We start from the raw sequence: 23514 nt of genomic DNA on the forward strand, positions 1-23514 counted from the left end.
GTCTTTTTCTTTCTTTTCTTTTTTGTTATTTGTTGTCTCAGCAAGATTTATTTCAATTTAACAAACATTTAAAATATTTTTCAAAAAATTACAATATAAGTTACAGCATTAGACTGGATTACAGTTGTAATCTTAAACATGGTGAAAACTGGCAAAAACTTTGAACTGGTGCACACTTTTTGAAACATTGTGCAACAAAGCTTTACAATAAGCAAGCAAGTAGGTTATTAATATTTCAGAGCACGTGAAAGAAAATAATCTTGTTAATTCTCACAGAATGCTGCATTTTTAATTTTATTTTTTTTCATGTCATGTCTTGACTGACTTGATTCTGGGTTTCATTTCTTGGCTTGTTGAATGTGATGTTCTTGAAAACTGTGTAGGTGTCCACAGTCAGCAGCCCAGCTGACAAGAAACCAATTATCTGCAAATAACAAATCACAGAATAAATGCAACATGTCAACACATCTGGGTTCCTGTGTGTGTGTGTGTGTGTGTGTGTGTGTGTGTATGCGTGTTGGTGTGTGTATCCAGCACATGTACACAAATAAAGTGGAAAGTGTATTTTATTGTAGGGCAAAACTAAAATCCTTGTGTCAAATTTCGCCCATGCAAAGAGATGTAAGATTGCAATTATAGAATAAAAAAATATTTCTCACCCCTCCAACCAGTGTGCCTGTGAAAGCGTATGTTCTCAAGGCAATAATACTCAAGACGAGAAAGTAGACTGCTGCAAAAACTGAATTGAAAGCATCCTGAAGAGAAGAGAAACCAGATTAAGTTTTATTAACTTATTAAATGCCACACGTAGTTATAATATTCAGTTCTCACAAGGAATAACACTTCACCCACAACGAGAGGCCAAAAGAAGAGAGTAAACTTCTTGTTGAGTTTGAGCAGGTACAGTAACAGCAGAAATGAAGTGATCAGCAACTCTATGAACGTGGCTGCAATGTGCTCTGATCTGGATGCTGTGGCAAAACACACGAACGCCACAAACAGAGTCACCTAAAGCAGAAATAAACAGACACAATACACTGATTCATTCTTATGGCAACAAAATATAAGTCATACATAAAACAACATACATTGAAATAATAAAAATGCTTGAATTTTAATACCATGACTTGTGATTTTTCACTAATCTTCCAGTAGAGAGCAGCACATCAGTCATGGCATTCTTTTGTGGTGCACATGACAGTTTTTTCTTGAGAAAGAGGAACTAAGCAATCTGACCCTGAACCAACCCTGATTTTCCATGTCACATTTTCAAACCATTTTTCCAAACGCTCTTTTGCTAAAGCATCTAAATTGCTCTCGGCATGTTAATGTGGGTCATGTTATCAACAAACTAGTTTTAGAAACATGGTTTACTAAAATATGTCAGACGAGCTTTGTGTCTTTCCTGCTCTTGCTTCATATATCTGTTCCCCTTTCTAATGTGTACACGTATTCTCTGTTTCAGTGTACATCTGCTGCAAAAAACTTTTGTTAATATACAAATGTCTCACCATCTCTGCTAGTTTCAGGATGCCTCTCTTCGATTTGAGAAAAGCAGTGTCCACGTCCATGGTCGTTGTTATATTTTGATCCTCTGACATGATAGTGGAGGTTCATTTGCAGAAGACGGCTCACGCTGTCTGTTTCCTGAAACATGCAATTTCCTTTAAGCTGTAAAGGAAATAACAGTTAGTAAGAATATATGCAATATTTTTACACCAGCGGTTACTTCTGCATGACTGAAAAAGCAAAATAGGACATTTATATAATGCTCTGACTTTTATAAGAAAATATACTCAAAGCTGAAGAATGAATGAAGAATGATCTCCATCAGGGACCTGCTAGTAATGGAAGAAGTTTGTTTAATTTTGGTTGGAAAACACTCGAGGCACTTTGTTTTTTTGTGTGTGTTAAGTTGAACAACTATACATTGTTGGATGTTTTAAAAAGTACCACTGACCTCATAGTGAAACTACATGTCAGGTATTTTAAGCCACATGAGCAGAGCCACAAAACATTTTTTCATAACAAAATATTTCCCTATATGTGTTTGTGTGTGTGAGCACATAATGCACGCAGCTGTGTTTGTACAGTACCCATATTAATTGCTTTATTTATAACAGTACCAAAACAGTCTTGATACAACATAATAAAAATCCCTTTTATTATAAAACACATTTCTTGCAGTGTAATTACAACATTAAGTATATGTAGAAAATATACAGAATTTATCCACTTAACCAGAATGAATCCAAAAAAAATCAATCTATATAATCTATAACATTAGATCTGACCAAAAATAAGCATTTCACTAATTGCTCAACATCACTTAAATGAGTCATGACTTAAACCACCAACCAACCAATCAACCAACCATGGAGTGTGTGTTTCCAGAAAACATCTCATCAAAATCACAGTTTAAAATGCATTAAAATAAAAAAAAAATATTGCATAATCAGTGTAATGTTGTGATACAACATACTGAAATTCCCTTGGTTGTACTCCATGTCCATCTCTTCAGCATTGTGCATAATTATTTTACAAATAATTAAAAACATTTTTCTTTAAATAATAAGGTTGTTTGTTGATCTGTAGAAAGGCACATCTTCAGGTTTTACTTCCTCATCTTCGTGTCTGGCTCAGCGGTTTTGCTCTTAGTGTGGCCAGTCACACTTCCAGGGCATAGATTTTGGCACTTTGAGACACTTTCCTAACTTCTCGCAGCCTGCAGGGGCCCAGTTCTGTAACAGAAAGCAGTCACCATAGTAAGCACATATTAAATATCCCTTCCAGACATGTTTGATGACATATAAAAAAATATTCTTCTTTGTGTCTCTTATGGTTTTTCCACAAAAAGGTTCAAATACCTCCTTAAAAAGAGATCTATTCCTTCTCTCTTATTGAAAAATCCAAAACCCATGAATATGCAAATATTTTTTTAGTTTGAAAATTTATGTGCTGGATGCAAGATGTCTCCTTCTTCACTGAAAAGTCCATTCCTAGTGTATGAGCACTGGAGGATTCAAGTTTTCACATCACACTTGCATATTGGACCACGACTGGCTCCACAAATCATGCATTTTAGGTGAGCACAGAGACACGTTCCACTTTCAGCAAAAGAATGTGAAAACAGCCTTCTAGTGTCAAACTCTGCACATACATCATTCTGCACAGTGAAGCTCAAACCTCCAGTTGAAGGAATAAAAAGACAAACACATTTTTTCACTGGAAGAGGACTTCAAAGATAGTATTTATTTAAAAAGGAAGATCTATTATATTATTTGAGCAGTGGTGGCCTAAAGCTTGTGGGTGGAAGGTCATCGTTTCATTCTCCGGACTGGCAGGATAATTCTGGGTGGGGAAAGTGAACCTTAACTACTCCAGTGGAGCTGCTCAGTGGTCGGCAGATCAGACTATGGTTGTACTGGGCAGCTTTTAGGTGTGAGTGTATATGAATGTGTGAATGTTATCAGGGCGTTCCTGCAAAAGAGAAGCTTCCTCTCAGTGAAACTTCCCTGAATAAATAAAGGTTAAAAAATATAAATGCTCTTGTAAGAATCTAGATGTTTGCCAGTGGGGGGAAAGAGTAAGATCATGTTTGTGTCCTGTCCTGAGAGTCTTTGGCTGTTAAGTGGTACTGTTTTCTGTCCTGTGTCCTTTGTGGCTGGTCCTTTTCCAATCCTCTAGTGTGGCAATTATGTGTATCCTGTGCCATTAAATAAATGTTGGCCCATTAGGTTTTAGATTTATCACAGGAAAAGGTTTACTATATTGGAACAATAATTTAGGGGCACATGATTGGGATTTTGTTTTCAAATATGTTGTCATGATATTTTAAAGCTTTAGAATAGAAATCAATTTTAGTTACCTCCATCACAAACAACAATGGAAAGTGCTCATGAAACTGCATTTTTTCCCCCCATCAAATATGTGAATAATGGTGCCAATAGAGAATGGCTTGTTTGAGATAAAGAAAGGTCAATAGATCCACATTAGCATGACACTGGACATTCAGTTACAGGACAGCACACAAACATGATTTATTCGACACCACACTAGAAATTGTGTTCATTTCATCCACCACAAGGGGGCAGTGCTGTGACACAAATGAATCCACAGCGGAGTAGTTAACTGTCTCTGGAGCTTCAAGAGACAAAGCCACAACTCAATCCAGCTGCTTTTAATATTCCCCAATAGGTCATTTTGTCACAAAAGCATAGCACAGACAAAGAGAAAAAGTTCAGATTGGGTTGATGGTTTATGGTTTCATCCAACATGATATTCATTCTGGTGTAAAGTAAATAATTGTGGTAAATAAGCTGCAGGCTCTTTGCAGATTGAAAGCAGATGAAACCAGAGAAAAGCTTCTCTATTCAGAGACTTTTATTGATTCTCAATTCTTTTATAAATGCTTTATCAATTTCCCTTATTATCTGATATATCTATCAGTCTGTGCTGGTGTGAAGGAGAGAGCAGAGAGATAAGGTGCAAAGCATTATTTACACTTGTCTGGTTCTGACGGCTGCTGAGCCAAAAGGAACATACAGTATCTGCTGTGAAAACTGAACCTGGCTTTGGTCAACTGCCTCTGGATGTTGTGGGAAAAAGAGATTTTTTTTCAAATTGACCAATAAAGAGAATCAAGGAGGTAAAAGACATATTTATTTATATTATGTAAATCTTACCATCACAGCTAAATCACACATGTTGAGCTGGGGGATGCCGGGAACCAGAGTCTTCTTATGCAGCTCCACAACTGGAGAGATCCTGCTCAGAACATCTTGGTACTCCTTTGTCAAAACACTGTAGATACACAGCAGGGCAGGAACTTATGATTAGTCAAGTTTCATTATCTGCTAATTAGGTTTTTGATAAATCAAATATTCATTTACTTGATGAAATGTCAAAAAACGGTAAAAAAAAGAGAGCCTAACATGTCATACTCAGATATCTTGATAGTTCAACCAAAAATCAAAAACCCAAAGATATTAAATTTTATGATATATGACAAAAAAAGGCAGAAAATCCTCACATCTGAGAAGCTTAAACCAGATAACGCTTGGCATTTTTGCTTTAAAAATGACCGAAACGATTATAACGATATAACAATATAACATATTATTCTGTTGATCGACTGATCGTTTAATCAGCTGAATGTTCTCAGCTCTAATGGTCATCCTTTTCAGTAATACTTGAAACACCGCCTGAAAAAACACAATCAGAATTTAAAGCTGTCGATAAATAAGTGAGAGAGTGGCGGATACAACAACAAAGATGTGAAGACTGAATGAGTTTTGAATGCATCCACCAGTCACATACATCTAGTCTGTGTGTATATATATTTATATATATATACACACATATACATACACATTCACACATCCACCTTTGGACCCGTGTTAATGCATATAGGCAAGGCTGCTTATCTCTATCTGTTTTTTTTATAAATTCAAAAGCATAACACACAGCCAAACATATGAACATGCACACAATGAACATAATCCCTAAATGTACGCCTTCCTTGTGAAGGAGTGTTGCAGTGAATATGTTGCATTCATGTATGCTGTGATAAAACACTACTGTGACCCTCCAAGCTTAACTCATTATATCAAAGTGGGGACATGTTGTAGCTTTCAACAACAAAAACAACGCATGAACACACACACACACATACACACACACACAGGATGTCCACTCTGGTACCCTTTGGGAAAGCTCACTCAGCAGGGTGAACTATGTAACCTCTATCCCATCCCCTGTCTCTCAATTACTGCTGTCGGACACCAGTGGGCCCGAGCACCTCTGTGCATTATTATATTCAGTGTGTAAAACACAGGGGCCCTGAAGGCTTTCAAAGGAACGCTGCTCTCAATAAGACCTGTAGGTAATGGGCTGTGTGTGCACGTGTGTGTGTGTGTGTGTGTTGGGGGGGGAGTGGGTGTCTGGTGGCGTGACACACAGATAGACAAATATCAGCAGTGCAATTACACCCCTGATACACTCGCCGGCAGCACCTGTGCCAGCCTCCCGTCCTCCCCTCGCTCCAAGCCCAGCCCTCTGATTGGCCCCTGGGGAACATGTGCATGTGTGTGAGGTGAAGTGTCAATTAGAGTAATAACCCCGGGCCCTGTCCAGCTCACACCTACCCTCCCTCTTAGATCTCCCACAGGGCAGCAAGGCTTCCTCCATCAGCCAGCACCTGCTCCTTTCCTTGATACTTTCAGTCTTTACTTTCCTCTACAATTACTCGACTGGTAGTGCACTGGCTGCAATTAGTCTCTCTCCTTGTGTGCCACATTTGTCATAAGCTAACTATCTACATATTGTGACCCTAGCTGATAGGGAAAAAAAAAACAGATTATTCCCCTCGGTTAAAAAGCAGACATTCAGATTAAATTGCTTCAGCTATCTAAAATCACAAATTCTATTTCTCCTGATCCCGATCAGCGAGAGGGATATTTCATTCCCCTCCTATCTGTGCCCGCTGCTGATTGTTGTGATTCATTTTGTGATAAGTGATGAAGCAACTTAATACAAGTAAATGTAAGGGGAGATTTATCAGAGAGCTGTAAGTATTCAATTTCACCGTACGAGTCTGCGAGCAAAGCGTGCCATGTACTAAGAAACTTGCACGAGACACAAAGTTTTCTGCTGTGTTGTCTATGTGCTGAAAATCTCATAGTGCAAACCTCTAAATCAAAAGCTAATAATATCATTTGTTTATGCCCCCTCTGCAAACAAATAATGAAAAGCCCTCCGTCAGCACGGCTCATTATCATGATTATAACCCTTAGCTTACTGTTGTAGAGGCAAAATCTGGAATAATAAGCAGGCTGTATGCAAATTGAGTCTTTTGATTTATAATGTATGGCACCCAAGGGGGATGGGGGCATTGCTCAGGTGTGTCACCACTCTGATTACTGATTCATAACGCTATTGCTGGAACACACACCCACCCACCCACTGACACACACACACACACACACACACACACACACACACACACACACACACACACACAAACAACCACACAGTGGCAGAAGGTGGGGGAATTGAGGAGACAATCAAATACATCTGTCCTGCCTACCCCTCCCTCCCACCACCAGCTTCTCCACCCCGGTGGAAATTGAGCACTTCAGTGAGGACTATTGATTGGGGACACAAGAGCTTGGTGGCAGGCAGCAGATGAGGCCAGACTGAGCAAGGCTGCCTGCAGTGTCAGGGCTGGGACTACGCTCTGGATGGAGACTCTGGGGACGTGAGCAGAGGTCGGTGGTGAAAAAGTAGGATGTGTTAACCTTAGGTCAGGGAGATAGAGGGTGAAAAGGAGGGTAGGAAAAGGATTTGAACAAATCCAGCGGGGCATCCAAACTCACTGAGTCAGGTAGTTGCAGACCTGGTCAGGTATGTGCCTCATCCTAGACAGACAGACCACCAACACAGACCTTGTCTGAAACAATTGTAGCTAGGTTTCTGTTTGTTGTCATCACTTATAAGACAAAAAAAAAAACATATGTTAGTTCCCAAATTCTCTCTCCCGGATTGCATAATTACAATTTCCACTGTGCTACACTGTGCATGTTTTTGAGTGGGGATTTTGCATGTGTGTGTGCTCTTTAGTATATCACAGCCTGTGACAGTAGTGAAGGTATGTGTGCAGACAGGCTCTACATCATCTTAAGTGGCTCTTTAGGTGAAGACAGAGATTAATGATGGCCAAGCAGCCAGTCCAGCTGGGAGACCGAGGAGCACATGGACAAAATGCTCACATACACACACACACACACACACACACACACACTGAACTACTAGGTTTGAGGAGAATGGTCCCAGTGGATACAGAGGGACAGCAGCTGAGAAGTGAATGGAGATGCATAGCAGTAGGTGGAGAGAGAGAGAGAGAGAGAGAGAAAGAGAGAGGGAGAGAGAGAGAGAGAGAGAGAAGTAGCGATGGCAAAAGTACAACAAAGGTTCGGAGGAAGGAATAAATAGATTAGAGTGGAAAGAAGAGCGTGAACAGTTAAGAGGTCATGCAGCTGGGTGTGTGAGGGGGGTGACCTTGTAGACGAACCCAATGACCCCTCCCTGCAGACATGAAAATTGAGTGTGCACTTTCTGTTTGTTCGTGTGTGTGTGTGTGTGTGTGTGTGTGTGTGTGTGTGTGTGTGTGTGAACACATCTAGCTCTCAGCACATGGCTGCATATTGATTGGTTTTTGCTTTTCTTTTTTTTTTTCTTTTTTTTTTTTTTTTAATTCTTCCAAGTGAACAGCAGGGCTAAAAGGTAGGCAAATGAAAAACAACATTAATGTTTTATCATCCAATCTCACTTCAAAACTGAAAGGAGTTTGAGAAAGAGGCAAAGAGGAGGTGATGCCAGAAAAAAATATAAGAGGCAAAGCAGAAGGCAGAAAAGATCTGGATGGCTTTACGGCAGGAGGGAGCCAGAGTGCACACCGAAGAAATATTCTTGCATCAAAGCGGTTTTGAGATTATCTTAAAATGATGGTGTTTTTTCACCATCATAAATGATCAGAATGCTGCACTGACATCACAGAGGAAAAGACGACGCTCATCCGTCTTTGCATCCTTATTTAGCCATAGTCATAGTTCAGCCTCGGCTGTCTGTGTCCTCTGGCGTCACTCTCTCCTCTCTGCGATTCTTAACTCTCCTCTGAGCTGAGGCAGCGACACACAAAACTCCATTAAACAGCACTCGCTCTCAATTTAGACCTGAACAATTTATCTTGCAATTTTAACCCGCAGCGGTGCGCCGGAGGGTTGAGGGCCAGATAGTGATCTTTAAGGAGCTGTTTGCAATCACAAAGAGAAGGGTGTAATCAGGCGTGCTCTGGCTGAGCAGATCAATCCCGCGCCTTCTTTTTTATGCTACTGAATCAGAATTGATCTCATCCCCATTCTGTGCTACCAACAGGCAAACCACCTTCCTATTCTCACCCCTTTCTATTCTTCATTTTCCATCATCTCTTCTCTTGTTTCTGGCTGACTCGCCTCTCCTTCTTTTCTCATTTCTGTTCTGCTCTTCTCTTCTGTTCTGTTCGGTTTGCCCTCCCACTTGGATATCAGCAGAATCAAAGTTTTCAGGCAACTAACCTGATAGGGACCTTTTCCCCAGGATCCCGCCCCAGGTGGAAAATGAGTGGCTGCAGTGTGTGCTCCGTCTGCTCGTGTGTAGTCACCCCTGGGACCTCTTGACCTGGACAGAAGTTGATACCCTGTAAAAGAATATACAAAAGTTGGCACCACATGTAGGTGATAACATATTCTCATCTTTTGAAACAAATCCCAAGATTACTTAATGATGATGTCATTTATGGACAAAAAGCGATGGCAGAAATGTTCATGGCTGAAACTTAAATATTATTCAAGCACACTGCTCATCCAACAGCCAGTTAGGGGCCTTCATCTTAGTCTCAGTTACATGTTAATGACTTTGGTGTGAAAGATCTGGTTATATGTATAATGATTACATACTTTCCTTTGAAAGTAACACCTATGAATTGACTGAAAAATTTCAGTAGAAATGGATGAACGCCTGAGATCAGAGAGGTTTTCCTTTCCCCCCCTCCCGTTTCTGAATTATCTGATGTCATTTTAAATGTCTGCTGCCACGTCTGTTCTAAATCCACTCAGCCCGAGCCCTATGGCAATTCTACTTCTGTGTCTTCTGTGCTGGAAGGAGCCTGTGACCGACGTTAGGAGAGAGCAGAATAACTCTGTTTTGGCCACAAAGCTCTCATAAATTAAATATGAAGGTCAGCCTTTCTTTAAAGAGCAACCTACCACAATACTTGAGGTCAAAGTCCCACAAGTCAAAAACAAGGATATTTGCTTTTACCCTTTATGCACCACATAAGTAAACCCTAGGAATGAAAAATAAAAAAATGAGATGTTTACATCCCATTTTCTCAGTAATTCTTCATATGGATTTGCTAAAAACTTTTCTATAACTTCTTGTTTTTTTGCCATCGAGTGTGTCTAATTTGGTCATTTTCAGTGATCTCAGCTTTCAGTATGTTTCATTCTTTCAGGTGTTTTAGTTGAAACACCCGCAAAAAATTGCTCTGTGTGTTTTATCATGTACAATGATAAAAATGTGTACTGAGATTTAAGCTTGGAAACACCTGCTACCCTGAGCTGAATGTTTAATCTCAATGTTGTACGGCAGAAATTCATATTGTCTTCCAATCTGTTATTTATGCAGCTACTGTTGGCATATTTTGAAGGGGTTCAAGTCACTCGCAAAAATAGAGGACTTTTCCTCCCCGTGCTGCCTCCCCTTCATCTCTCCACGCCTTCGCTGCAGCTCCCTGACTCCATTCTCATGAGCCTGGCAGTGATCGCAGCTTGATTGAGTCACACTCACTCCTCCAGAACCCCCTGGAGATCTGCCTCCTCCTTCAACACACACATACATACACACACACAAGCACACACTTTTTGATGAGCACAACTAATATTGAGAAAGCATTCATCTGTAAGGCACTGTTGCTGCCCCCCCTCTGAGATCACTCAACAGAGCACCTCAAAATACATATAGAAGAGAGAAAAAGAGAGAGTGAGAGGGATAGATACCCCCTGCCCTGCAGAGCCTCCTCTGATCCAGACTTGTCCTGTCTTTTGAAGCCAACAGCTTAGAAATGCAGAAAAGAAAGAAGGGAAAAAAAAAAGTGCATCCCAGAGGAGCAGCAAGAAATGCCTGCTGTGTGTATCTTTCTGACTCGGTCTCTTGTACCTAAGACATAACAGCAAGAACTCCATATCTCTCCTGACATTAATGCTATGGATACAACTAGACTGCTTTCAAACTGGAGCAGAACAGTTGCTCTCACATGATGAGGTGCAGGAGTATCCAGGGGTGGCAGGATGGATTTTGGAAAAAGCAATATTCGGTGTCTATTTTGAAAAAAAGGATGATTTGGAATCAGGATAATCACTTTATCTCGGTTATGAATTTTTATGACAATATCTAAACATTTTCTATATTTCAAAGATACATCTAGTTTATTTGACATACTTGTTGTTTAGCAAACACAGTTGTGTTAATGATTTACAATTTAACTCAAGAGTAAAGTAGTTTTATTGCAGTTTCTTTATACCAAGGAATATGTATCTGGTGTAGGACTAACAGGTGTCTGAGAAACAAGGTTAAAAAAACCATTACAGCTGTCTTAGAGCTCTGACTGTAGCATAGGTTACTCAGCAATCCATATACAAAGGAGCCACAGTCACGGCAAACTATATTTTTGCAATATTACATGACTACACTCCCTCAAGAGAGTTTGATGAGAGCAATTTAAGCCTGTGAAATTTCTCATTTTCTTCATGGCTGAGCTGCATGCACACAGCCAGGACAGAGCGTTACTTCTCCCAGCTATTAACCTGTAATTTAGTTCTTCTTCACAGACACACATCGTCCCCTGTTTATTTTTCACTATGGGCCAAGAAAACCAAATTACATTTTAAAGTATTACCAAAGCCGAACAGCGAGCACAAAAACACTTTTTGTTTTTGTGAAAAGGGGGTTTGTCTATTTCTGTTGCAAGACAGGATACATTTATTTGGGAGTAATTTTATCAGGAAGCCAAAACACAGACCTTGAAACATTTTTTTCTGTCTAAAGCTGATTTACAAAACATTTGATTCAAAGTCCAACTGTGTTAAACAGCTTGAAATGAGTGTATAAGTAGTTTGTTTACATTTTGTAGGTTTATGAAATGCATTGCGGGTTACATGAGATGAACAGTTTAAGGATTCAACCGTACTGATATAAATTTAACTTTCCCTTGTAAGACCTCAACAACTCCTCCATGAAACACACACACACACACACACACACGCAGACATGCACATCTTTATCAAGAACCAAACATGCATGTTCATGTTTTCGCTCGTCCTTTCTCCCTCTCTCTCTCTCTCTCTCATGTACACACACACACACCAATCGATAGGCAACTCACAGGCAATAAGAAGCCATTATTTGTGAAGTTCCACTTCAGTTCACATGAGTTGATAAAGGAGGCTGCTATTGATTCAGCGGCCCTGAAGGAGAGAGCAATTTAAGCGACCGATGGGGCATAAAACAAACTGGATCACAGGAAAGGCAGAGCCATGGAGAGAGGAGAGGAGGACATGTTTTTATGGACAGAGGAGAGAAAGAAGGACCATACTGTTCTGTTTTTTTTAAGAGTCAGATTTCACATTTCTCCTGATACGTGTCATCTGCACAGAGTTGATGTAATTACGGCCGAGAGATACTGCTGGCGTCTGCCTTTCTTTCTTTCATTCGAGCTCCGTGGTGCCAAAAGAACAAGTCTACAGCAGGAAATGTCGGTATGTAAATGGAGAGGAAGAAAATCTCCATTGGAGTTAGAACAAACAAGTCAACTGGTTGATGAATGATGTAAGTTTGCTGATGTGGGGGCTCTTCATTAATATTCATTACGCTCTGATGTACACAGCAGTCAACTGATGAGCCATTTTCTAGATAACACCAACAGTGAAAGTGTTTGTGTGTTTGAGTAAGATTAGGTGAGACAAAGAGCGAGGATGTGGGTAGAACAAATGAAAAACTGAGAGAACAGAGTTGGGACAGTGTTGCTATGTTAAAAGGTAGTCTCACTTCTTTTAACTCCTTCCATGAGTTGCTCCAGGTCCAGTAGTGTGCCTTGTATTGTCCAAGCCTCACAGCCATCAGCTCATTCCCACGGTAATAGAAGATTGGCCTATTGAGGATGGGAGAAGTGAGAAACAAGGCTCAAATGTGTTTATTCCCAAGTGGATTTGTACCACCTGGGACACTACAGGTTTAAAATAGATCTTCTTTCTTGCCATGTGTACACTTTAAGTTCACTCTCAGTCTTCTACCCATAAGTTGCAATTGTTTCACCATCCAGTTAAGGACTATGAACTTTGCAACCCCCTAAAAATCTGTCAAATCACCTGAATATTTATTTAATTCTACTAATATATGAAATAAGATTAAATACATGGAATAACAAGCTCTGTGAGGCTGTACTTGCACTCCTGAAAAGGACATGAACGTCTGCATGAAATTTCATCGTAGTCCATCCAACAGTTGTCAAGATGTTTCACTCAAAACCCACAAATGTGAACCTCATCAGGCGCTGGAGGAAAAGTCATTAGGATACATCATCTGGGAACCATTTCATTTTAATGCATTCAAACGTTGTTGAGATATTTCAGTCTGGACCAAAAGTGGACAGAGGTAAACTGACCAACCACTAGCATGTCTAAGAAGCCTGCCTTGTTTACCTCTTGCATGACAAAACTACCACCGCACTCCCACACAAGGATGTGATTGTTACCGTAAAAAAGCATGTTGGAAAATAAAAGCCACAATCAGCTAGTGTATATTATGTACTCACCTGCTTTGCAGTGTCTGTGAGTGGTTTAGCAGGACTGGCGTCAGGTCCAGTCCATCCAGGGTTCGGTCATCAGGAGGGCTGATGCTGGCCAGAGCCAGACTGGTGGTGTACAGGTCCATCACATTGGCCAGTTGGAAACTCACCTGCAAAAGAAGAAAGAAATAAAAAAAATACAACTATGTGTAGTACTAGAAGCCATTTCACATGACCTGTGTCACTAAAAGTGTCCTCACTAACCCTAACCCAAAAACATTAAATTGACTTACACTAATTTCCTACTCTAACCGCAAACTGCCTTAAAAATGTAATGATTTACATTATGAGGACTTGCTTTTTGTCCCCAAAAGTGAGGCGAGTCCCCACAATGTGACTGTTTAAACAGATTTACAAGCACAGACTATTTAATGTAAGTGTTAACAGGTGCTGCTCCAGTTTCCCATCAACAAAGTCTCTCATTCATCTCGATCACTGAGATTCATCTATTCGTGTGGATGATTTGTGTTTCTGCCATTAGTAGCAATTTATTTCAGTCCACAAATCAATAATTAACTTTTCTATACTCCAGGAATATCACAAGCTTGCTCTTTTTACGCTGGATTTTCTTTATGAGAGTGAACATGGTAACAATGCATAGTCATGATAGGATGTTTGCATGTGTGCATGTTTGTATGAATGTAGCAAAAAGAGGTGCATTGCTTCAGTCTCCTTAATCTCTGCTTTCAGGTTTGTGTATAAAACCTCTAAAATGCCTCTCTTTCTAAATTAGCTTTTTTGAGGGGAAAAAGAAAAAAGGAGGAGCGAAGAAGAAGAAGAGCAGAGGAAGTAGGGAGAGGACAAGGCCCGGGCAAGCAGGCGGCTGGAGCTGGAGCGAGCTGGTGTTTTATCTCCCTCTCCCAGTCCCAGTGAAAAGCTTTATTTTATTTATAAACTTTGAACTATTTTCAGATAAAATGCCATTTTTTCGCTGTCATCCTTGATCTTCCGTTCCATTCTCTCCTGAGCGAGCCTTAGAGGGAGACGGCACGCTCACAATCAGATAGCGCTATCAGGCCTCTGCAGCTGCACCGCCATGTGCCGCTGTGCTCCTATCGGCAGCCAGCACACATACAGACGCACACACACATACACACACACACACACACACACACACACACACACACACACACACACACACAGACACAAGCTCCTAAGCACTGAAATGAATTCCCTTTTCTTCTGTATCCACAGAACTAGCCACAGAAAGGACTCTGCAATGCATTCCATGATCTATCTGCACATCCAGACACTCTTTCTCACACACAGACACAGACACACACACACACACACTAACAGATTTAGTCCCTCACTTCATTTTTCTTTTTTTCCACATGCAGACACACATACACACACACAAACCATTAAAGAAGACAGGACAAAAAGACATAAGAAGAAGCAAAACTGACATTTAGTTGGTAATAACTTGCATGACCAAAAACCAAAACTTTCAGACTTAGACTGCTCTGACGGAGGATTTATCTCACAACTTGCTATCTTTTATTTCTTTCCTTTATTAGCTTTGCCCTCTGTTGCAGTCCACACTGAACTTCATTCTTTCTTCACCCTTTGTTCTTCCCTTTTTTTCCTCTGACTCATCACTCTCTATTAATGTCACTTTTTGTTTTCCTCTCTCTTTCTCTGTCTCTCATTTCTTTCTGTGTTGTGAGTGGTGATGTTGGTTATCTGAGGAGGCAGCGCTTCTATCCCCTTCTCTGCCACTCTGTGTGTCTGCTGCCTGATAAACACAACAAAAGGGATTGTGACGCTCTACAATGTTGTGGGGCCAACACCACGACCGCCTCCCCATCTTTGTTCCTATAGCCGACCCCCCACCCCACCTCATCATGCTGGCCCCTCGCCCCCCCTCAGGCACTGGGGGAATGCTGAATGAGCACCTGCTTCCATTCCAGTACACCTCCTTTCACCCATTTAAATACAAGTTTTTGACATTGTAAATCAATAGCTGCAAGAACGTGAAAATGAGTGAAATTGCTAACTTTCGTCACACGGATGCATCCGCAGACATGTCTCCATCTTGATACTGTAAAGATGCATCTACGCTCGGTAATATAAACCTGCTGAAAGCCCCTTTTAACAAAGGCTTGCATGGCTGTTTGTTGTCTCCAGCATTTTGCTCCGAGAGCTTATGGACTTTTCAATGTGCAGATCAACAAGAGATTTCACAAGAGCACAAAATAAGAAAGAAGGGTAACCCTGTGCCTGCTCTGTCCTCACTCCCAAAAAGGGATTTTATCCAAAAAGTGATAAATCCAGAGCTGTATCGTACAGTAGCGCCAACAAAGGAGCTTTGTCATCACAACTCTAGAGAGCTTCAGGGAGGATATACAGACCCTCATTCTCACAGCTAAGCACACACACACACAGATATTATTGTGATATTCTGCATTGATAGTATTTACACTTGTGTCTCTTTCAGTGGCCTACAAAGTTTCACGTCATACATAAAACTAATCCAATGTACAAACACAAAGCATGCGTATATATATATAAGTGGGCATGTAGGACCACACAAAAATGACGCAGAAATGTTCTGCACACTCGCACATTCATACACAGACACAGTGGACAATTATAATGTGGCACAGGTGGAGCAAAGCCTGACGAACACAACAAACGTTCCTGGCAGTGTGGCAGTGCCAGCTTCTTTAGCACTCCTCCTCCTTTTCTCTTTTCTACACCAGCCACCTCTTTTACTTCTTCCTTGCTTCCTTCCCTGCAACTCCCCCCCCCCCCCCCCCCCCTCCTCCTCCAGCCCCCACCCCTCCCGTTCCTTTATCCTGAGCGCCTGGCATATTCAGATACTGAAGTCCTCATTACGGCTCAATCCAACCTCAGCAAACACACAAACAGATTAGCCGCTTAAGACGCTCCCAATCCCCCTCTCCCTCGCTACTCTGCAGTGCTATCAGGCCCCAGCACACCCCTGTGAGATGAGCCAGGGGCAAGGCTTACTGCAGACTGCAGCCTCCGCTTGCTCCTCCACCAAATCCCTCTGCGTCACAGTCCCGTGTCACAGCTGCCCCTAATACAATTAAAAGTCATTTGCAGAACGCACAAGCTTAGAGGATCACGGTGTGGGTGGGGGGGGGGGGGTTAAATTTGGGGAGGGGGAGGGAGGAATGAGAGAGAGTTGGGGCATTAATTCCAGCCAAAAATATTTGGGGAAACAATGAAAATAGCACCCACACGCTTCGTGGCCGCAATCACGCAGTTTATCTACGCCATGTATGGAGTTCAATCGCTCGATAGAAGTTGAACATAGCAAAGATTAACTGCTTGCAACTCCAGCGGGTCAGAGTGTGCACATGTAAAGTGGTAAATAATACACAAAAGAAACAAAAAGCGACAACCATTCAATACAGGGGGATTAGTGAAATAATTATTCATTTACTCTCAACCTGATTTACAGCGCTGTACATTGCCTGCAGCTTTACAGAGAATATTTTCAGCTTCTGGTACCTGTTGATAGGCAGAACATTAGGAAGCAACGGTGCTTAGAAGAAAGAAAAACCTGGCTCTGAATCTTCCCGGCAACTCTAGCTCAACGTCTAGTCTCTAGAGAAGATGGTAGGGATTTAGTGAATGATCTTTTCTTGGAGGCTTTATTGGGTAAAATCACCGGGGTATTCTCACCGTGCCTTCTTTGATGTGACCAGGCCACCAGGCAATGGCTGGCTCCCTCATGCCCCCTTCATAGGTGGTCTCCTTCCCGCAGAGGAATGGCCCGTTGCTGCCACCTGAAGAATCAGAAGCACAAAAACATATGAATTAATGACCACACACACACACAAACACATGTGTGTATATATATAGGACAGAAAAAGACAAAAAAAGGAGTGCAGCGCTTACTCTCATCTGGGCCTGACATAAGAGCAGCTCCATTGTCTGAAGTGAAGAAGACAAAGGTGTTATTTTCGATGCCCAGAGTCCGCAGCTGTGACAAGATCTGACCGACGCTGTAGTCCAGCTCCATCACTGCATCTCCATACCTGTAGCAAATCACAGTGCAAAAAATTCTCCTTGACAAATATAAACATGTGCAACCTGCATCCATGCATCTGCCTGACTGTATTGCATGTCTATAAAGTGTCAGTAAAGTACGGTGTTAACGTACCGGCCTCGCTGGCTCTTCCCTAGGAAGCGTTTGGAAGCGTAGACAGGGGCATGAGTGGCATCAGCTGCCCAGTACAGGAAGAAGGGCTGTTCGGCCTGAGTCTGCTGTAGTATGAAGTCAAGACCTTCCTGTAAGATGTAGGAGGTGTGAGAGACAGTTACAACACTGTCAGTGCAGATGTCAAATGACTTACCGTAGTGTTTTTCACAGTACTGCTATAACGCTGTATATAGTATATCACCTTTTTCCTCACTTTCTCACCACATACTAATTCTAACCCAGTTTTAGCATTCAGTTGCCAATGTACTGTTTCACCTGATTCACCTAGTTCAAACTAATACAGCAGCCCTGCAATAAACTGTACCTTAATGAGGGTTATAATGTTTAGTTTTTTTAAAACTGTTTTAGAAAGGCATTGATTAAACTTGATTGTCATTTTGAAGGCTGTAATTTGTGGTGAGTGTACGTCTATTCTGAAAAAGAATGAAGCTCACAATAAAAGTGTCAACATTCATACTAACAAATGGACACATGGAAAACATTTCTACCGGCTACATGTGGAGTTTTTTTTATTTCAGTGTGATATTAGTGTTTTATTAGTGGTCAAAACAGTGCTAAGCAAAGATTACTTCTTGCGTATACGTTATAGTACTGGATATAGGATACTGGATACTGTGACACATTTATTTTTTGCAATGTTAATACAAACATTTCCTATGAGGACTGATGTCAATCATACACTTCTGTATTTTTGATGGTTAACAAAAGAAAATCAAACAACAACTAAAAAAAAAAATGGTATGGTAATGTTTTTTCCTTTGTTTTATTTTGCAAGCAATCACCCACATTATTAACTGCACTACTGACACCAGTCTAGTCTCATAAGACATGCTAATAAGAGCTTTACAAAGCTCTGCTTGACAGACCCATCCTCTTCCTGTGATGACATATTACACCTCTCATGCATGCAGTGTGTCTCTGCATGCTGCTTTTGATCCCTCTAGGAACAGAATGGGAGGGACTGACGTAGGTGGCAGAGATAATCAGTGCAAATGTGCGCAAAAGTCAACAATCTACTTCTGCTGGTAGAAGGCACAGTAATGATCAAAAGCCAAAATCAGGTTTTAATTACATTGTTAACTAGATGATTTAATTGCTTTACAAAGAAAAATGTTAAACAAAATGAGGCGATACACTTTGCTCCTCTGAGAGAGTTCACCCGAGAAAGGATAGGTAAACCTTAACTCACCTGCAAGTAAATCTGTGTGAGGTTGGACTCTCCGGTCTTCTTGTCAATCTGAAACTCCTCATAGAATCTGGAAAACAAGGGAGTTGACATGATTCATTAACTACACCTTCACTATTAGTTAGCCATCATCCCATATGAATACCTACTGAGGCCACATGAAGCCATTTCCCCTCTGCTCGTTCAACCACATAAAATATTTCTTTTACACTGACTTGATTGTATTGTCAGGCCTTTCAATCTGCTTCGACATTGACCGAAACTACCGCAGACAATATCATTAAGACGATGGAGGCAAAATTTCCCTCATACAGACTGTGAGGAGATTTTGGTGAAAGACATATTTGGGAAGTCTCAGCAGAGTTGAGCAGAGGGAACTGTTATGAGGCGTTGCTGAAGCGTGGCGCGGCAAGCAGAGAAGCAGTGACAGGCATCTCTCTTTCTTATGCTTCACTTCCTCCAGGTGTCCTCGCACACAGCCAACGCAACCTGCCGTCTCTTGAGGGTGCACGTGTCTCTGTTTGTATGCGTGTCTATGCGCGTGTGTATGTCTGTCCAGGGCCCAGGTATGCTGCGCTGATTAAACCCACGGCTAAGCGAAAAACACGCCCGGCTGCCAGTTCCAATGACCCTGAATACACATATGGCTGTTTTGGGGAAAACAAATGGGCGGAAAATGGAATACACAAGCACAGCTGGTACAGAAAAAGGAAGAGGAGGGGAGACACTCGACTCATCCAGAGAAGCAGCCAGCCAAACTATTCAACTGAGTCATGGGGAAAGAAGATTTTTATAGATTTTCAGCCTCTGATTCTGTGTCAGCTGTTGTGTATATGTGAGTGCTTGTGTGTGATACTACCTGCCAACCATCTCGGAGTTTTTGTAGACAGGGATGTTGGGTCTGATGCTGGTGTTGTAGGGGCCAAAGTGGCAGTCTGGGGCACCAAACCATTCATCAAAGCCATTCTTCAGAGGAAGGTACTGTGGTCTGTGGCCAAGATGCCTGTAGTAAGAAATAAAATGCTCTCACACACCTTAAAGTCAATGGGACTACCTAATCATGCCACAGTGTACGCATGTTTTAGTCTATTAACTAAATCACATATGCTGTGCATAATCTACTGCAGACTATTTCGCACTGCACATCATACTTTTTTTGATTTTCAAGCATTCATTGGTTTCTATTCAGTTCAGTACAGTGTCTAAATTAACCTGCAGACACTTGAATCTCGCTTGAAACACACAATCGATCACAGTGTCTCATGTCAACTTTAATTACTGAAAAGATTATGTTTTCATTGATAATGTGGTGAAAATGTTTTAGATTAGTGAGCACTTTTAGCTGCATTACTACAGAATAAAAGTCAGGCGATGTTCTGTGGGATAGATCTCAAACACGTTTAAAATCTTGGCAGAATGATTTTCATGCAATACTACAAATAATACAAATCAATTGCTGGAAAACTACATTCATAAATCTACTGAATTGTTGTATACTGTGGGAAATGATCAGCAGTTGTAGTAAATTAGCTACAACATGAAAAATAAAAGCGTATAATAGTAAAAAGCATAAAATTCAATTTATGTTATCAATTTGTAATGCTAACCCACCATGTCATTTAGATCATTTAGCCTGTTAGTTAATAGTCATTGTTAACATCATAGCCTCCAAAACTTCCTAAAGAAACCTAAAGAAATTAAAAGAACTCACCACTTGCCAACTATCTTGCTGACATAGCCTTTTTTCTTCAGCATCTGAGGTAACAAGATCTCATCCTTGGAGATTCCTCCCACTATCTCCTGCGGAGTGTATGCTATATAAAAAAATGGCAACATTTAGTGTACAAAACTTTCCATGACTTTATTGCATACTTACATACATTATAGACAAAGTAATGAGGAAGCCTGTGAGAAATGATTTGCAGCTGGTTAACTTGCACTGTAAGGATATACAGGGAGTTTACCATTTCTGGCGTGGCCATTAGTGGTGTAGAAACCGTTTCGGACTGGCAGCCTCCCGGTGAGAAGTGCGGCTCTGGCTGTGGTAAAAATGACAGAAAAAGTAATTAGGATTTATATATGTTGGTGTTAAAAATGCTTTTTTACTGGCAAACAAATAGGCAAGGCAAGTTTATTTGTGTAGCACATTTCAATAACAAGACAATTCAAAGTGCTTTATATAAAACATAAAAGGCATCAAGACAAAAAGGCAGGCAATATAAAAAGACATTTAAATACAAATAAAAAGTGTTAAATTGGAAATAAAAATAAGCTACAATAGAATAAGACATATAAACAGGAGAATAAAAAGTTATAGTGCAGTGTAAAATATTAACCCTCAAATTTGGTATAATAAAAGGCGGTGGCAATCAGAGAAGTCTTCTGTGATTTAAAAGAACTGAGAGTTGCAGCAGACCTGCAGTTTTTCTGGTTTTGTTCCAGATATGTGGAGCATAAAAACTGAAAGCTGCTTCTCCATGTTTAGTTTTGACTCTGGGAATAGAAAGCAGACGTGTCCCAGACCTCCTCAGAGGTCTGGATGGTTCATAACATAGCAGCAGATCAGAAATGTATTTCGGCCCTTAACTATTCAGTGCCTTATAAACCAACAGTAGTATTTTGAAGTCAGTTCTTTGACAGACAGGAAGCCAGTGTAAATATCTGAGAACTGAAGTGATATGATCCACTTTCTCAGTCTTAATGAGGACTCGAGCAGCAGCGTTCTGAATCAGCTGCAGCCGTCTGACCAACTTTTTAGGGAGACCTGCAAAGACACTCTTACAGTAGTCAAGTCTACTGAAGATAAATGCATGGAAAAGTTTTTCCAAAACCTGCTGATACATAGGTCCTTTGATTCTTCATGTATTCTTCAGGTGATAGTAGGCTGACTTTATAACTGTCTTAATGTGGTTGCTGAAATTCAGATCTGAGTCCATGACTACACTAAGATTTCTGGCTTGGTTTGTGGTTTTTAACATTATCGATTGACTTATAATCATTCTTCCTTGGCTCCAAAAACAATTACTTCAGTTTTATCTTTGTTTAACTGAAGAAAATTCTGACACATCCAATCATTGATTGCACAGAGCTGAGTGTCATGCTCTTGCCTTCTTCCCTGCACCAATGTCACACACAGTGGAAATTACAAATACATTTGCCAAATTGTTACAGTGCTTTGGTCAATTTCTTAAACAAATTCAACATATGTACATTGTTAACCTAGTTAGTATAAAAATGTCATGGCATGCATCTTAATTTTGTTATCTGTATCCAATTATATCAGCTGCTTCCTGTATCTACCAAGACCAAAACCCCTTATTCATAAACTACTATAAATGGATGCAGTTGAACTCAATTATATTCACTAATCACTTCTGTCAGGTGAAAACCTGTACCTCCATATTTCAACTTAAAAAGAAGACGAAGGATTTTAAAAGCTTCATCAACAAACGGTCACAAACTCTATTCTGAATGCATTGAAAGGTATCCATTAGATGCCATGCTGGAGTTTAAATGTTTTCTCGTGTTAAAATACCTGCTTTCCTGTATAGCATAACATTGCTGTAACATACTGTACTATGTTTTGCATGTTGCACTATTCGGCAGTAGGTCACTTTGTGTTGAATGTATGCCTTCAAATCATCGGTCAGGTGTTCTTCCAACATTTTTGTGACAATAAAAACACAAGTACAGATAGAAATGGCTGCAACTGCAGCAAGAGATGAAAGTGGTTCTAACATGTAGTAAAACAGGAAGCCCTGTGTCATGTTACGTTTCACAACATTTTCAGCTGACTCACATGGGGAACAGAGCGGGTTCGCAGTGTAGAAGTCTGGAAACAGCATGCCCTCAGCAGCCATGGCATCCAGGTTGGGGGTCTCCATAGAGGGCTGGCCAAACACCCCCAAGTCCCCCCAACCCATCTGAAGAGCACAAGTATGGAGAGTTTATTTACAAGAGCAGAAAGGCAAAAACACACATGCAGGCATACTTTGTACAGGCTGCAATGACTGCACAGTAACAGTGATTACTCATCTGAACACAAGACAGATAGAAAACACAGAGTTTGGGCTGCCATACATTCATTCACAGCTGTAAGTCAATAGTAAACAGGACTTTTCTGCTGATGTAGTGATGAACAGAAGCTGAATAAGAGAAAAACAACTCACGTCATCCATAAGCATGATGATAATGTTTGGAGATGAAACAGCTGATGGCCTCTCTGCCCGGGAACAACATATTATAGCACAAAAGAAAGCCAAAGTTTGAGTAGACATCATTCGCACTACTGTGCTGTAGTCATATGACCATCAACTTCGAGGAAGTGGTTTATTTGCCTTCATGCGGGTCTTCAGCGCAACACTTACGCATACGAATTGGGAGGAAACTCATGTTTCGTCGACGGGCATGAGGGTGTTATTTTAATAAATTATGTTACGTTTTACTGGATTTTAATTCTGCGTAATTGTCTCATATAAATGTGGCAACGTTATATTTTAAATTTAAACCGTTTCACAGTCTGGACATGCTATTGCTTGGTAATTGGTGCCTTCAGTGGCTCCTAGTAAATGTTGCACTTGCCAGTTAAATATAGAATATTGCGGGGAAAGAACAATAAATGGACCCTACAACTAAAGTAAATTGGAGACCTATAATATAATTCAGTTACATACGGTTTAAACACAGAAT

At 40.7% G+C, this 23514-nt stretch overlaps 2 protein-coding genes across 2 annotated transcripts; both read right to left on the bottom strand.

Moving 5' to 3' along the window:
• Nucleotides 1-3: 3 nt before the first annotated feature.
• Nucleotides 4-1667, bottom strand: LOC137181297 (proteolipid protein 2). Its single transcript, XM_067586899.1, has 4 exons — nt 1512-1667; nt 853-1008; nt 660-755; nt 4-424 (listed from the first exon to the last, which is right to left on the bottom strand). The coding sequence occupies exons 1-4, from the start codon at nt 1599-1601 to the stop codon at nt 305-307; spliced, it is 462 nt and encodes a 153-aa protein (XP_067443000.1). The 5' UTR covers nt 1602-1667; the 3' UTR covers nt 4-304.
• Nucleotides 1668-2147: 480 nt separating this feature from the next.
• On the bottom strand, nt 2148-23409 carry galns (galactosamine (N-acetyl)-6-sulfatase). Its single transcript, XM_067586911.1, has 14 exons — nt 22995-23409; nt 22625-22748; nt 20790-20864; nt 20537-20639; nt 19685-19828; nt 18829-18895; nt 17580-17707; nt 17315-17454; nt 17099-17202; nt 13409-13551; nt 12643-12745; nt 9114-9235; nt 4686-4803; nt 2148-2741 (listed from the first exon to the last, which is right to left on the bottom strand). Exons 1-14 carry the CDS (start codon nt 23103-23105, stop codon nt 2655-2657), a joined length of 1569 nt encoding a protein of 522 aa, XP_067443012.1. The 5' UTR covers nt 23106-23409; the 3' UTR covers nt 2148-2654.
• Between the last annotated feature and the right edge of the window lie 105 nt (nt 23410-23514).

This window comes from Thunnus thynnus, chromosome 1 (assembly GCF_963924715.1).
Source record: "Thunnus thynnus chromosome 1, fThuThy2.1, whole genome shotgun sequence".
Lineage (NCBI taxonomy): Eukaryota > Metazoa > Chordata > Actinopteri > Scombriformes > Scombridae > Thunnus > Thunnus thynnus.

Coding starts and splice junctions, on each gene's coding strand:
- LOC137181297 (XM_067586899.1), bottom strand. CDS start 1,601: ATGTCAGAGGATCAAAATATAACAACGACCATGGACGTGGACACTGCT. Junction 1,009..1,511: donor TCCTGAAACTAGCAGAGATG/GTGAGACATTTG, acceptor TTTCTGCTTTAG/GTGACTCTGTTTGTGGCGTT. Junction 756..852: donor TCTTCTTTTGGCCTCTCGTT/GTGGGTGAAGTG, acceptor TCTTCTCTTCAG/GATGCTTTCAATTCAGTTTT.
- galns (XM_067586911.1), bottom strand. CDS start 23,105: ATGATGTCTACTCAAACTTTGGCTTTCTTTTGTGCTATAATATGTTGT. Junction 20,640..20,789: donor TAATGGCCACGCCAGAAATG/GTAAACTCCCTG, acceptor TTTTTTATATAG/CATACACTCCGCAGGAGATA. Junction 17,708..18,828: donor TCACACAGATTTACTTGCAG/GTGAGTTAAGGT, acceptor TACATCTTACAG/GAAGGTCTTGACTTCATACT.